Consider the following 16,698-nt stretch of genomic DNA (forward strand, 5'->3'; position numbering starts at 1 on the left):
AGGGATAGTTACTGCGTACTGGCTCACTTCTTTAGGAACAGCAGGACCGTCTTTCACGAGTTACTGGCCTGGCATGACATGAAAATAGCTGGCCTCGGGCCATCGGGTTAGCGTACATGGAATCTACAACACCCTATCTCAAAACAACGGGCGAGTTGGTATCGGGCGAGTTTGAATCGGGCGAGTTGGTTCTGGGCGGGTTGGAATTCTGTTTTACTTTACCAACCCTTTAGGAAGCTGAGGAAAAACCCTGTCGCCAAATAGAAAACTTTCCCCTGAAAGGAATTTATTTATTTTCCTACAACCAAATACCTAATCAGTGATATTTAAAAGTTGTACTGATTTCCTGTATTATTATTATTATTATTATTATTAATATTATTATTATTATTATTATTTTGTGGTTTCCAAAGCTTACATAAAACGAAAAAGACTAACATTTTGACAGGACAGGAAACGCCTGCTGAAAGCCATATTAGAGGTGTTGCTAAACACATATTTTCCGCTGCAAAAAGATTTAATATTTTATTAAAGCTCGGCAGACAGACACTTTATGAAGTTCACAAGCTTAATTTTAAATTTTGATAAGAGGGTCAAAATTATCTCCATGGCAATTAAGCAAATATTTACAACGAAAACATCACGAGATTTCTAAAAGTTAACAATATTGCGAATAGAGGTCACTTTCGCAATTTCGAAGTTATTTTGTGAACACTTGTCAAGGAAGTGTTCGAAGATTAAAGAAAACTCCTCCACGGCTTTCATTTCATTCTCTCCATTGTACAACATACATTGTGACGCAAATAGGTCACATGCGTTACGCTGTACGGGGAACGCGCAGTTTAGTAAGAGGAGAGTTTTAACAAACAGACATTCAAATTCTCTCGCGAAATCCCGCGCGACTGGTCGATATTTCGATTCGGAAAAGAACGTGGTTCCCGGTCGGGTCAGGTTTTGCATGTTTTAATCATCGGAAAACGATCCGATGGCATGCTGGGTACCCGAATACGAATCCGAAAACACCCGACTACCTTTCATGTAAACATGTAATGGCGGGACCCTGTGCTTGGCGTACATCGAGATCGTGAAGTCGGAGTCGCTCAATCAGGTATTCCCCAAAGAATCTTCCGTTTACATCGATCATGTTTTGAGTCATGTACTTATTTGTCGTATTTTTTAACTAAAACTGGTTTTTCATGTCTCGAAATCGGTTTTCCTGAGTGCCTTCTTTTGTAACGGTATGAGTCAGCAGCATGAATTGGCTTCGGGTTTTTTTTGTGGCCTTCGGGTTTTTTTTGTTTAGTGACACGAACTAGCCCTCGGGTAGCTATGGTCACGGCGTCTACCGGCAGCGCGGCAAATACAAATGGTCTGTTGACAATGTCGTCTGACAGAAATTTAGATTTCCATCTCAATTTTATTGCAACACGATGTCGTATCTGTGCATCGAAATGTCAGGGAACGTCGTATGTGTGCAGGGAATATTACTCGGACATCAATTTATGTTTTTCAATTGATGTTGTCACTGATCAAACTGACGTTCACCCAGGTAGATTTTGCAAAAGTTGCAAACGCACCATTGATAATATGAAGCAATGTCTAGCTGACGGTAGGCGCTACAGACCAGGCGTTCAAATTTTTGAGTGGGAGAAACATCCTAGGAGTGGTAAGTGTGCTGTGTGTGATCTCAGCAAGGGAGGCAGGAAAAGGAAAGCGAGCAAAAACAGGGGGAGACCGCCCATTGCAGGAGATTCAAAACAGATGAAAAGTTGTATCAGCGAGGTCACTGTATCATTATCACAGCATTTCAAGCAATCCATCAATCAGAAGGCTACACAAAAATTGAGAGCAAACTCGAGCTTAGGCAAAGATCGCTTTCCTTCAATTGATGCTGAACTTGACCTAGAATGTCCAGTGTGTAAAGATATGCTGGATGGCTGTGTACAAGTTGATTGTAAAGGTCCCCATACATTCTGTGCTGATTGCCTGACAAAATGGTTGGAGGTGTCATCTACCTGTCCTGTGTGCCGTGTCCACATTACACCTGACAGTATACAGTCAGTCCCACTTCCATTTTCAAATATATTGTCCAATCAGTACATAAATTGTGATCATGCTGCAAGTGGGTGTCAGAAAATTGTCAGACTTGGAGATCTCAGACCACACTGTAAGATCTGCTCCTTCAGAACTGTTCATCACGACCATGATTACTGTGGTCCAGGTGACAAACAGCAAACTTCCCAAGCAAACGACGAGGAGGAAAGCACTACTGTAGCTGATCACATGAAGTACATAACATCTAATATCACAGAAATGAGCAAATTTCAACAATTCGAAGAACTTGCTACAGCCATTGTCAAACACAAACTGGACGAAAACAAAAATTCTGGAAGTATTGTGAAATTTAAAACAGGAGGTCAGGTAAGCATGCTAAATAATTTTCCTTGTCTATTCAGGTATGATGTGGAATGATTTTTAATTATATTTTCTGGCAGGTTATCTATTCTGTTACCTCTTATGTCAGATGCAAATTTTCAAAATTCCTAAAATGTGCAGTGCAGTACCATTTGATGCCAGCTTTTGTGTATATGTTAATAATATAAATCTAATTAATTTGAGTTCATTTCAAAATTGACATATGAGGTAAATGAAATTGCAAAACAATTTTACAAGAACTTTAATGGAGCAAGCGATTTCTCTTTAAATATTTTTATTGGCAATCAATTTGAGTACAATATTTGCAATTTGCATAATTTCTATAAACAATTTGTATTGTCTACAAAAAATTGTCTATAGACAATATTGAGAGTATATGTCTATTTGCATAGTTATGTCAATTATAACAAATGTTATCAGACTGTAAGTGGTTTTTTTTTGTATAACTCTTAGCCTCTTGTCCTAATGAAGACAACACAACCTAGGAAAGCTAGTGATGAATGCTCAAAGTCAACATTGGTGAAAAGATCAAAAATTTTGAGCAACATGAGAGTGGAAGTTAGTGGTAGAGGACGTGGGTCTATTTGTCAGGCTGCTGTTGATATACAACGAATGGAGGAGACAGATCGAAATCAGATGTTGTCGTCAATTGGTCTGCTACCAGATGTTAAACCAGGAGCAGGTTTGCTCCTTAAAGCAGACCTTGGAATAACTTGGTCGAAACTCCGCAAGATGAGAAGGTAAGCTGAAAACCTTTTTCAACTTGACACTGGTTCTCCATAAGGGGTGGGCTGTATGTAATAATATTCCCATTCTACAATGAAATTACTACATGTGAATTGACATGTTATTTTCCCAATTTAGTAATATTTCATGAAAGCCTTATGGTTCAGATAAAATTTGAAAGATATATTTTCACAAAGCCAGTGTTTTATCACTTTCCCTTTTTTGAGTGAAATGTAACAATGCAGTGAAGTACCATTTTTAGAAAGCTAGTTTCTTTCTGTATCTGTGTGACATGATCACCGATGACACTGACAAATGCAGTACCTTTTATTGGCTGCTATAATATTTTATCAAATTTCTTTCATCAGGTGGCTTAGGCAATGGAACATCAAGATAGAGAGTGAGAGGAAAGATAGAGAGAGAGCCAAGTCCTTACAGTTCCAGCTTAAAGCAGAAAACCTACCTTTTACTTTTACTGTGAAAGGGACTGAAGGGAAGAAATTGCAGGAGATAAGGATGGCACCTTGTGTAGCAGTGTCAAGTCTTCTTGAAACTGTGATTTCAAGACTTGAGGATTTGCAGAGGTATTCATATTCATACACACATGCACATGGTCTTTTGCCTTACAGGGATATCCTGGTCCAGTCACAGCAGTAAGTTTTTACAGGAGGACAATAATGATATGAATTCCAACATGTTAATATTTTAACTTCCTTATTTGCAGGTCAAAATTGGAATGCAAAATTTGCAAATGTTAAGTTTGTGCACCTTTTATTTTCTTTTAATATCAATATTACTGCTTTAACTATTTTCTTTATATAGGACAGGTAGATTAGTGTCAAACGGAGTGATTCCATCATCAGAAGTATGGATAAAAATTGGCGGCGACCATGGTGGAGGAACCATGAAATCAATATTCCAGATACTGAATGTCACCGAGCCTAACAGCTGTGACAATACAGTTGTGTGGAATATCTTTATGGCAAAGGACTCTGATAGGAACCTGAGAAACGCCATGGATTTGAACAAGGGTGATGTCGATGCACTGGACCATTACATATGGAAGTATGTTCACCTAACTATATTTTTGTTTTAGCTTTCATTTCAGGTTTACTAGGAAGGCTAATGTGCAAATTATGATCTCACTGTTTGTGCTCTTTTTCATTTAGAGACAGGATATTACTGGTGTGGCTTTCTGGTGATTATGAGTACCTGTTGAAGATCTATGGTTTATCTGGTGCCAGTGGTATGTCAGAGTGTTTCTATCTATCTTAAAAAAGTACAACAGTCATTGTTCTGTGTATTTTGTTGGAAGCAACCTAAATACTTTGTTCATTTGTCATTTAACTTTCAGATTACTCCATGTATGATGACAGTTTCTACTTGTTGTATCTCCATTTGTCTCCATGTATTGGTTGTTTGTTTCATGGCAGAGGATAGAAAGGTATGGGGTAAAACAGGGGTATGTATGATAAGTTTGTGACAGACCTGTGTCACATACTGGTATTAACATGCAATCACAGTAATGTTTTTTGTTTACAGGTAAATATTTTTGTCTTTGGTGCCTCACAACCAAAGAATTGGCTAATATGGCTCCATCACAGGAATCATCAGTACCAATCCGAACACTTGCACAAATAAAGAAAGATGTAGCAGACTTTAAGAAAAGTGGAGCTGTCTTGAAGAAAGCAAAAAACTTCCATAATTGCATCAGAGAGCCAATGTTTGAAATTCCCTTGTCAAGGGTTAGTAAAAGTAGGATTTTTGCAATGCAAGAGGATTTTCCTCTTCTACTTTGCACAAGTTTATTTCCCTCTCATCTATAATAATGTCATTAATTCATTGTGTTACAATTATGAAGTCACAAAATTATTCATAATCAAGAACTCACTTATGGCTCACATTTTTTAAAAGAGGGCATGGCTCTACAAGTGCTAATTGATGTACATGTAGATCTGTGCCCTCTGTTCAGAAATGTGAGTTATAAGTGAGTTCATGATTGTTAATAATTTTTCGACATCAGAATTGTAACACCATGAATTACTGACAGAATTACAGTGTTACAATTATGAAGTAATGAAATTATTCACAATCAAGAACTCACTTATAGCTCACATTTCTTATTGGGCATTGATCTACAAGTGCTAATTGATGTACTTATAGATGTATGCCCTCTAGTATGAAATGTGAGCTAAGGTGAGTGCTTGATTGTTGATTTTCCCACATGTGAACTCCTTAATTTGTGCCAGGATGCTAGTAACAAACTCAATTTAAACAGCTGATAGATTGTTTTATGACACTTTTTCATTTTCAGGTGGTGAACAATTCACATCAATTTTTTTTCAACTTTTCTGACAAACAGGTATGCCTGCCAGTGCTGCACATATCTCTGGGTATTTTTCACAGGTTCTATAAATTACTGCAACATGCTTGTCATCTGCATGACATTAAGATATTTACTAGCATGGTGCAGGATGATGATATTGATGAGCCTGTGCTAAGATCACAACGTTTTGCGGAGTATGTCACACTGGTTGAGCAAATGGTAGCCCATGAACAGAAAGCTCAGGAGTGTAAAGACAAGGCTGACATGCTAGGCAATGATATAGAGCATCTTTTGCTGCATTCTGATGATGAAGACTCAGATGATGATGATGATGTCAGACACCCTACACTTCATGAAATAAAGCAAATGGAAAAAGAAAAAGAAAAGCTGTATGATCTGGCAGAAGATAAGGTGCATATCAGTCATGATTCTAATGATTTTTACTCTGTCATTTCATTTTGAATGAATTTTCTTTCAGTGTGTCAGCAATAAGGAGGGTCATGGTAATAATGAAATTCTTTATGTTTATCATAGAGAAGGGAAGCAGCAGAATTAAGGGACAAGTTACCCGCACAAGCAGGTTTCACTGTGAGAGGCCTTGAGTCTGCACTAGCTACCATTAATGTGTATTTACAAAGCTATCATAGTCAAGCATTCATCGGGAACCATGTTGATAAATGTTGTAAGGTGTGTCAGGAAATATATCAAGCTGAATCATTTAGTTGATATTTTATAGACACCTATGTTTGAATGTTTTGTTTTCCTTTGTTCAAATTCTGATAACACTGTTCTAATATATCAATGTTAGATTGATTTAGTTTCACTAGCATGAATTGTTCAAGAAAAGACAAGCATGGCATGTTTTACCTTTGCTCTTGATACTCACCATATATATCCTTTTTGTTTTGTCAGTTTCTGGACTCCCAAGACATTAGAATATTTTATTTGATTTCAATTTGTTCTTTTTTTGGTAATTTTATTGTTTTGCTATAATTTGTGTTTGTTGTGTTGTGTTGTGGTATCTGTATTGTTCATTTCCAGGTTCCAAGTCATAATTATGATAATCAGTAAGTATTTTGCTATATTTACATGTATTTTTGACCTCTGTCTTGTTTCCAGCCTGCAAATGTAACCCTTTTGTGTGATGCTGTCATCAAAGTCACTGAAAATGTATGTGAACATCTTTTGGGTGATGCAAGGGCTATTGTTGCTCAGTATCAACCACTGTTCACTCATTTCAGTGCTTGTCACAATCTCTACTCATTGAGTAGAGAACTCACAACTGCTGAAATAGAGCTATTAGGTATGTACACATATCAGGGTTCTCCACAAGTGATTTGGTGGTTGAGGGATAGGTCATCTATCCTGACAGTTTTTACCAATCCATTCATAAGTCAATAACTAAACGAAAGAATACATTTGCTCAATTACATGCAAATTATTAGTTATTATGTTAATTGACCATCTCTCTAGTTTCCAAGACTTTTGGAGAATACTGCATATTATAGATATAAAGGTTAACTGCCTGATGTATTCATTATCACAATGCAATTTCATTTCTCAATCACAGAGCAATTTCAGTTCTCAAATTTGATATGCATTGGTTAGTAAATATAAGAATTGATGATATTACTATCCAAAGAGCAAATCCTTTCTTTGCCAACTGGACACAGTTTGTTATGTAGATAATTTGTTGTTGATGCATTTTTACAAAAATAGAAGTACAGCTATATTAAATGACATTATAACAAACTCATGGGTGTTTACTCAAGCAGTGATGTCCTTTTAGCAACTATGTTTAAATATAGTATGCCCTAAATGAAACCATGATGTTTTTGTACATTTAAAATTGTATAAATTTGTTCTTTCCTGACAGATTCTTCAATTACACAACTGATGGAACATTTCAGGAAGAGCTTCCCATCTGTGAATGTTTTCCCGAAATTACATATACTGGAACACCATGTCATGGAACGCATTAGGGAGCATAACAGAGGGTTGGGATTCTTTTCTGAGCAAGGGGTGGAATCAATTCATCACAAGTTAAATGAAGCATATCAAAGTTATCAGTGTCTTCCAGGGAAAAATCTCAAAAAACTTGAGCAAATGATAAAAGATCATCATGTCAAAGTAAACCCAAATCATGTGAAACCTGAAATCAAAAAGAGGAAGTAATCAACAGTGCTTGTATTTGAATGTCCTGAGAAAATTGTTTGAGAAAATTGTTTGATACTTCAATCAATAAAGATGTGAACATGTTAGTTTTAATCTGATAATTTGATTGTATCTTTTTTGTCTTTCTTGATTGCTTTTATTGTGTGTGTGTGTGTGTGTTTGTGTGCGTTTTGAGGTGATTATATCAACTTTGTTGCATGGAGTTATCCTAAGTATAGAGCAATAAAGAAGATAATGCCATGAAAGCATCACAAATTAATGACAAGGCCAGCAAAATAAGCATATCTTTAATAATTTATTAGTTGCAGGCCAAAATCCTGCTGTTAAGTGACAGTATTATGATTGCTCAATAGCAATATCCCTGTAACTCAAGTACAAATAGAACATCACAACTTGGGCGTAGAGGGCGCTGCTCCCAAAAGGCGGCCATTTTGTTTTCCCCAACTAAGTTACCATTACGTAACGCATGTGAGATACCAACTTTCCGATGCTGCTCGTCGAATTATGAGATAAAAAGTTGACACAACTTGAGAATACCTTGACAAGATTACAGTAGCGTGTAGTTGTGACACGAAAATAGTTTGCAGCAATCTGTACTATCTGACCGCACCAGCTATGCGTGTAAAAAAATTATTTAATTGTCTCAGAACTGAGTAACCTGCACTATAGCGTTAACTCCTATTTTGTTAAGAAACGACGAAATCATCTCAATTCCAAGCATTCTTCAATATGCTCACGGCTATCTATTGTCTTCAGTTTCACTTTGCTGCAATCGGCAATATCCGACAATCTATGACTCGGCTCCAAGTAACCTTCACCAACGTTAAAACTCCGTCTAGGCTAAAAAAATTACCAATCCGTCTCAGTCTGCAGCATCCTCCAATACACTCAGGACTCTATGAAAGTCCACACATAAGAAAAGTCAATCACTTTGCAGCTATCTGCAATATCCAACATGTTAAGTGTAGGTACAAAAATTGTTAAAGTCTCAGCTCGGAGCAAACTGCACTGACGTTAAACTCCGTCAAGGCTGAGAAATTACTGATCTATCTCAGGCCGTAGCATTCTCCAATACACTTAGGACTCTATCAAAGTCCACAGATATGAAAAGTCAATCACTTTGCAGCCATCTGCAATATCTGGCCAGCTATGTATAGTACAAAATGAAATAATGTCTCAGCTCAGAGCAAACTGCACCAAGGTAACAATTCCGACCATGTAAAGAAATTTCAAATCTATGTCAGTCCGTTGCATCCACAATAAACTCAGAACTCTATCTACAGTCCATGGATACGGAAAGTCAATAGTTTGCAGCAATCTGCAATATGCAATACGCAGTGTGTATGGAGAAACGGTCAAAATGTCTCAGCTCGGAGCAAATTGCAGTAACGTTAAAACTCCGTCCAGGCTACGATATTACAATTCTATCTCAGTCTGTAGCATTCTCCAATACACTCAGGACTCTATCAAAGTCCACAAATACGAAAAGTCATTCACTTTGCACCAATCTGCAATATCCGACACACTATGTGTAGGTACAAAAATTAGTAAAGTCTCAGCTCGGAGCAAACTTCACTAACGTTAAAACTGTCTGGGTTAGGAAATGCCTAAAATATCTCGGTCCGTTGCATTGTCTAATAAACTCAGGAATCTATGTGCACTGTTAAGAAAAATCTTTCACTTTGCAGCAATCTGCAATATCCGACACACTATGTATAGGTACAAAAATTATTAAAGTCTCAGCTCGGAGCAAACTGCACTGACGTTAAACTCCGTCAAGGCTGAGAAATTACTGATCTATCTCAGTTCGTAGCATTCTCCAGATACACTCAGGACTCTATCAAAGTCCACAGATATGAAAAGTCAATCACTTTGCAGCAATCTGAAATATATGTGTAGTACAAAAATTACCAAATGTCTCAGATCGGAGCAAACTGCACTGACATTACATCTCTGTCCGGGTTAGGAAATTACTTATCTTTCCCAGTCCGTAGCATTCTCTAATAAACTCAGGACTCTATTATATGTCCACCGTTACGAAAAAACTTTCACTTTGCAGCAATCTGCAATATCCGACAAACTATGTATAGGTACAAAAATTATTAAAGTCTCAGCTCGGAGCAAAATGCATTAACGTTAAAACTCTGTCCAGGCTAAGAAATGACCAGTCTATCTCAGTCTGTTGCATCTACAATAAATTCAGGACTCTATCGAAAGTCCACAGATACGACAAGTCAATTGTTTGCAGCAATCTGCAACATGAAATACGCAGTGTTTATGAGGAACAGTCAAAATGTCTCAGCTCGGAGCAAAATTGCAGTAACGTTAAAACTCCGTACAGGCTACGAACTACCATTCTATCTCGGTCTGCAACATCATTTAATAAACTCCGGACTCTATAATATTCAACGGATACGAAAAGTCATTTACTTTGCCGCAATCTGCAATATCCGACACGCTATGAATAGTACAAAAACAGTAAATTCAGGACTATCTAAAGTCAACGGATACAAAAAGTCAATAATTTGCAGTAATCTGCAACATGCAATACGCTATGCATGTTACAAAACGGTCAAAATGTCTCATCTCGAAACAAACTGCACTAACGTTAAAACTCCATTCATGTCAAGAAATTACTAATCTATCTCCGAGTCAGTAAGTAGCACCATCCAATATGCTCGGCACCCTATCTATAGTCAACATTTAAGAAAAATGCTAAGTTTCCAACAAACTGCAAAATCCAATGCACTGTATAGGCCTAGGACGAGTTAAAATGTCTCAGCTCCGAGTCGGAGCAAACTGCAGATAAAACTACTTCCAGGCTTCAAAATTTAAAATCTATTACAGTCCGTTATATCCTCCATTAAGCTCATATCTCTCTCTAAAGGCCAGTGATACGAAAGTCAACCATTATTGCAGCAATGTGCAAGATCCAATACGCTGTATATATGACGTAACGGTTATAATGTCTCAGGTCGGAGCATAATGCACTAACGTTAAAACTGTTAAAACTCCGTCCAGGCCAAAAACTGATAAATCACTCAATGCACGTTCGGTTGCATCCACAATAATCTCAGGACTATATCTAAAGTCCATGCTACGAAAAATTTAATCACTTTGCCACAATATCGACATGCTATGTGTAATACATAAATTATCAAAATGTCTCAGCTCGGAGCAAACTGCACTAAAGTAAAACTCCGTCCATGTCAAGAAATTACCAATCAATCTCAGTCCGTCGCATCCTCCAATATGCTCGAGTCGCCGTCAAAAATCAACATTTAAGAAAAAGCGCAGAGTTCCCAACAAACCCCAATATCCAATACGCTGTGAATATGACAAAATTTTTAAAATGTCTCAGCTCGGAGCAAACTGCACTAACTTTAAAATATTTCCATGATAAGAAAATTCAAATCTATCTCAGTTCGTAGCATCCTCCATTTCGCTCGACACTCTATCTGTAGTCAATATTTTAAAGAAAAAACGCTTAGTTTCTAACAAACTGCAATATCCAATACGCTGTGTAGGCCTATATGACGAGACTTTTAAAATTTCTCAACTCGGAGCAAAATGCAGATGAAAACTACACAGTGACTACATCCAGGCTTCGAAATTTAAAATCTATCTCAGATCGTTGTATCCTCCTATAAGCTCATAACTCTATCTTAAGGCCATGGATACGAAAAGTCAATCATTGGCAGCAATGTGCATGATCCTATACGCTGTGTATATGACGAAACGGTTATAATGTCTCAGCTCAGAGCATACTGCACTAACGTTAAAACTCCGTCCACGCCAAAAAATGACCAATCACTCACGTTTGGTTGCATCCACAATAATCTCAGGACTATATCTTGGCCCAAATTTACAGAGCAACTCACAATCTAACCCCTAATTGTGTAGCCAGTATGTTCAATAATTATATCCCTTCCAGATCACTTCGTTCTTCCAATCAGAACCTCCTTAAAGTTCCCAAAGCATCAAAACACTTTGTCTGTTGCGGGTGTTGATGAATATAACAATCTCCCCAAATCAATCATAGCTTTAAGAAATCTTGTAACAACTTTCTGTATTCTATTTACTTGTCTGATGCTTCTTCGTAGTTTTTTTGATATTTGTACTTCTGTGTTTTTCGTGTTTTCAAGTTGGTGCTGTAATATGATTTTCTTTTGTCTATTCGACCTCAATGGAAAGAGGGTGTTCATCTATGGAGTTATCGAGTTTAAATAAAGATTAATAATATTAATAATATCTAATATCTAATAATATCATGCTTACGAAAAATGTCATTACTTTGCCGGAATATCCGACACGCTATGTGTCTTAATTATCAAAATGTCTCAGCTCGGAGCAAACTGCAGTAAGATTAAAATTCCGTCCACGTCTTAGCTTTGTCCGCAGTATCGTCCAATATGCTCGAGTCTCCATCTATAGTCAACATTTAAGAAAAAAAACGCTGTTTCCAACAAAATGCAATATCCAACACGCTGTGCATATGACGAAACTTTTAAAATGTCCCAGCTCGAAGCAAACAGCACTATCGTTAAAACTATGTCCACGATAAGAAATTTCAATCTATCTCAGTCCGTAGCGTCCTCTATCGGGTGTTGCCAATGACTGGCGGCGAGATGGCGTCTGACTTTTTGTAGCCTGTTTGGACGGAAATCGTAGGCCGGGCAGATTGGACAGTGAATAACATTTCTTTGTGTTAGTACAAGAGTCCCACACGGTTTTAATTGGCTCGTCATATTGCCAAGACTGCATCTTACATAGATCGTCATATTGCTAATGTCTACCTAGCATGCGCAATGAACTATGCAAATTTTGACCTGCTCCGCCACAGGACGGAGATAATGTCTGAGCTCGGAAGGAGGTCAGCGGCCCCTTCTCATGATTTCGTACACTCTGGAAAGCGTAATTTGCGGATGACCCAACAACTTTTTCTTTGCAGTGTGAATAATTTGTGTTAATTGTGATTGATACATTGTGATTAAATAACTATGAAAATAAATTTTCATTGGCCATCATTTCCCGAGCCTGTCATCCAAGTACATGAGTTAACATAATGACATTTTATTGAATGTTTGTCCCAACAAATTCGACTGCACTGTCGCCTTTTAATTTTCATAACTGGGTTGACTGTATGAGCGTCGGTCATCTCACAGCGATCAACATCATGTCGCTCACTAAGTAATTTCATGTCCCAGGCTTTGGTAGTCCGTGTGGGCTACCATTTCATGGGTTTTGGTAGTCCCAGGAAAAAGTTGGTAGTCTGTGGACGCGGGACTACCGCTAATTTCGAGCCCTGTATTGGTGCGGTTTTGTGTCAGTATGATGACAAGGGAGAGGAACATCCGGTTCAGTATATTAGCCGAAAACTCCTCCCCGGGGAGAGAAATTACCCAACTATAGAAAGAGAGTGTTTAGCCATTGTTTGGGCTGTGGAAGCTTTGAATCCTCACTTGTACGGGAGAGAGTTTACAGTTCAAACAGATCACAATCCGTTTGTTTGGTTTGACAAAATGTGTAGTAAAAATCGTAGATTGTTGCGATGGAGTTTAATACTGCAAGAGCATCAATTTAAGATTGAGTACAAGAAGGGCAGCGAAAATACAAACGCAGATGCATTGTCGCGAATGTGGAGCTCGGATGTACGGCAGTGTGTGAAGGTGCATGAATGATGTTTTGAAAGGGCTGTAGTGACCTGATATACACTATTTTCAAAAATGCATGTTGAATTTCAACCCTTATAGTAATGATGTTTGCCCAGGTTGCTGTACCCGACTTAGTCAATAGTTTTTTTATCATGAACTTTCTTTAAGATTAAGTAGTATTAGCATTGTATTATTCCATTTTGATTTTGTGCTGATTTTCTGCATTATTTTGCCGTAATAGTGTTGTAGACTCCCTGTCTCCATCAAAATAAGGAGAAGGCAATGTGACGTAGTGTCATGTGATTATTATTCATGAGCTGTCATTACTATTCATGAGGGCATGTATATCTCTCTTAGCCCACGTGTACTCAAGCCAGTCTCCAGCTTACCATCACACTATGTACGTAGCTTAGAGCTTAGTGAATAAAGTAGCATCTTAGGTTATATAGTACTCGCTGTTTCCAGTCGTCTTTACATCCCTTCATCATTGGAATACCAGCCTTGCCAGCCCCGACGCGCTACCCCGTAATCGAAAATACCATCATAACCTCTGTTATATCACAGAACCTTTTGTAAAATGTGTGCAGGTTTTGTTCACATCTGGTTTTATCTATTATGCCGTGTATTCGTGAATATTTAAGGCTCATCTGATCAACCAGTAGGGTCAATCTTGTACATGCTAGGCAAATCTACCGTATGCAAGTATCGTATACCAGTATTGTAATACTCTAACAAAACTTATGGCAGTATATGAATCCTTTCTAATTGTAATTTAATTTGATTTTCATTACTCTATCATGTATTTTTGTTTCTGTCAACATCACCATTAGATGACCAAGTCTGAGAACAATGTCACAATCTCAGTCGGACATGTTTGCTGATCACTTTTTCTTTGACACACCTTTTAAACTGTACTTTTATCCCATTTAACACAAATGACATTTAATGTGCCATAGATAACAATTTTGTAGACAGCGGATTGAGAAATAAGCTTAACTTATCATCTGTTTCACTATATATCATGTAATAATAATAAATATTACAATCCTACACAGATTGCCTAGTTGAAATAGCCCTGGATGAAGACATGCTCCACAAACCTGAAAGAGAACAAAATGATGAAAACCTAGCCCTACCTTCACAACCTAGACAGCAGCAACAGATGGAAAGAATAAAGTGAAGGCTGCATGGGAAAAATGTAAACATAGACTGAAATGCAGAGTGCAAGTTGTGCTGGCAGATGAAGATAGTTGCAATGAAATAAAGAAAATCTGCAAGGAGAATGTTGGTCTTGATCCAACAACTGTCACAGCAGAATCCTTGGGAATCTTGCTGAATATTGTAACACTATATTATCTGTACAGAGTAAAGCAGACTTGTAGATCTAGAAGTCTGGCCAAAGCACTGGAACCACTGCTGATAACAGATAAAATGAGAGAGATAGCTGCCACAGTTGGAATAACACTGCAGTTGAAAGCTGTGTATGACAAGGCAAAGTTTGAAGAAATTGAACGTTTCTTCATTGACCGTAAGTTCATTCTGAATTTTGCTATTATCAATCATAACCTAGGCTGTTTATTTTGAAATGTGCGTGTTTCTTCAGTTAAAATGTCATTTTATTGCATTTAAACTTACAACTAACTTTTAGTGGCAATTTTCATTAATCATAAATCAGAGCTCACGGATGATAGATTTCTCCTATAAGGTTACCGCCTAAGTCACTTACATACCCGTAGCTTCTTTATAAGGATACACCTCTTTGCCAGTAAATGCAAGTTTAAGACATTGTTGAACAGGATTTTTGTCGTTCCTCAGTTTTTTACTGTAATGAGACACTTTGTACCACAGAAAGTGTAGGACATAACATGAAATGAGGAAATTGCCCATGACGTAATTCTAATAACTTAGGATTTGTAAACACACCACCGCTAAGTTGAGGAAAGAAGGAGGGTTTATTGCAAAAAGGAGAACGTAAATGCCAACAAAGGATAGAATAAAGCACAAGATGAAACGGCAATATAAAGCAGTAAGGGCATAGAACTAGTGCCCTCGCAGATCTCAAACTAAGTACTATCAAAACTTACAATACAAAACAGTAAAAATATAAGCACAAACTAACCTACAATAAAATGAGCAAATATATGGGAGAGGGCCCCTTCAGTCAAGCAACCGAGCAACGATCATTGGTGACCTTGGGGTCAAGGTCTGAATGACCTTGATGATGAACCCATCCTGAGAGGCTGCAATGTGGGAAAGGAGTGGAATTCCCGACAAATGGGGGTCAGAATGGAATCAAAAGCCCGGACACTTGAAAGAAAGGCAAAAAGAGAGGAGGAGACAGGGGATGGTGGTGGGATAGGCTGAGCTGGTATGGCATGAACCCAGCGGCTGAATGAATGAATGAATGAATGAATGAATGAATGAATGAATGAATGAATGAATGAATGAATGAATGAATGAATGGGAGCGATGAGACAAAGGCTTGATGATGTAGTGTCGTGTGCAAACGTGGCTGATTGGCTGGGAAGGAAGATTGATAACAGTAATGGGTAGAAGAGCCGATTGGCTAAGGGAACGACGATGAGGATGTAAGGAAGGCAGATAGCTAGGTGTAATTACAAAACACATCTGTGATAAAACACAGATTCCACAACAAGCAATTTACTTGTTTAATTGTACCTTAAATCTGGACTGACATTATCTATGGGAAACAAGAAAGTGTATACTGTAATTGTACACTCCATAAAGATTAATGCCCCATATAAATTTGCCATGGTGTAACCAAATGTGAACAGAAAATACGCTAATGTGTTTCAGTCGTTGCAGTGAGCAAAGTTGTCTGTTAATTGACTATCATTTTCTCTGAACGTATGCTCATGTCTTCCTGTGATCAGCAGAAAACTTCAAAATATATTACAATGTTCATTTCATTATGATTTGAATAGACATGAATATGCAAACATCTATGGGGACCTGTACAATAACTTTCAATAAATGGGTTCACTATTTTTGACAAAACATTTTTCAGAAGAAATAAAACTCACAAAGAATACAAATTGAAGATAATCCTATGAAATTTTGAAGTTTATATATATTCATATATCCCTACCTAGGATGGCTCCCATTTAAAAATCTGAGAAATTTAATTGTACTTACTAAGTTCAAGGCTTTTTAGCATTTTCACAGTTTTATACCTAATTGTATATTTTTGGCATATACATATACATACATACATATATATATATATATATATATATATATATATATATATATATATATATATATATATATATATATATTTATAAATGTATCGGATGAATAAAATTGCACACGTCTACTGATTTGCTTGTATATTTTCTGTGGCCACTTTCCATCTGCGCC

General features: G+C 37.4%; 1 protein-coding gene across 2 annotated transcripts; it reads left to right on the top strand.

Annotated features, from left to right (window-relative positions):
- The first annotated feature begins 826 nt into the window (after nt 1-826).
- LOC139142100 (uncharacterized) lies at nt 827-7,685 on the top strand. Of its 2 annotated transcripts, XR_011554298.1 has the most exons (4): nt 827-2,421; nt 2,890-3,176; nt 3,531-6,555; nt 7,365-7,685. XR_011554298.1 is itself a non-coding variant. In XM_070711922.1 (3 exons), the coding sequence occupies exons 1-3, from the start codon at nt 1,330-1,332 to the stop codon at nt 3,817-3,819; spliced, it is 1,668 nt and encodes a 555-aa protein (XP_070568023.1). In that variant the 5' UTR covers nt 827-1,329; the 3' UTR covers nt 3,820-7,685. The 2 variants fall into 2 exon arrangements, 1 of the variants encoding a protein (XP_070568023.1); XM_070711922.1 differs by having other exon boundaries at nt 3,531-7,685.
- Nucleotides 7,686-16,698: the final 9,013 nt, after the last annotated feature.

The sequence above is a fragment of the Ptychodera flava genome, chromosome 1 (assembly GCF_041260155.1).
Source record: "Ptychodera flava strain L36383 chromosome 1, AS_Pfla_20210202, whole genome shotgun sequence".
Lineage (NCBI taxonomy): Eukaryota > Metazoa > Hemichordata > Enteropneusta > Ptychoderidae > Ptychodera > Ptychodera flava.

Coding starts and splice junctions, on each gene's coding strand:
- LOC139142100 (XM_070711922.1), top strand. CDS start 1,330: ATGGTCACGGCGTCTACCGGCAGCGCGGCAAATACAAATGGTCTGTTG. Junction 2,422..2,889: donor AATTTAAAACAGGAGGTCAG/GTAAGCATGCTA, acceptor TATAACTCTTAG/CCTCTTGTCCTAATGAAGAC. Junction 3,177..3,530: donor AAACTCCGCAAGATGAGAAG/GTAAGCTGAAAA, acceptor TTCTTTCATCAG/GTGGCTTAGGCAATGGAACA.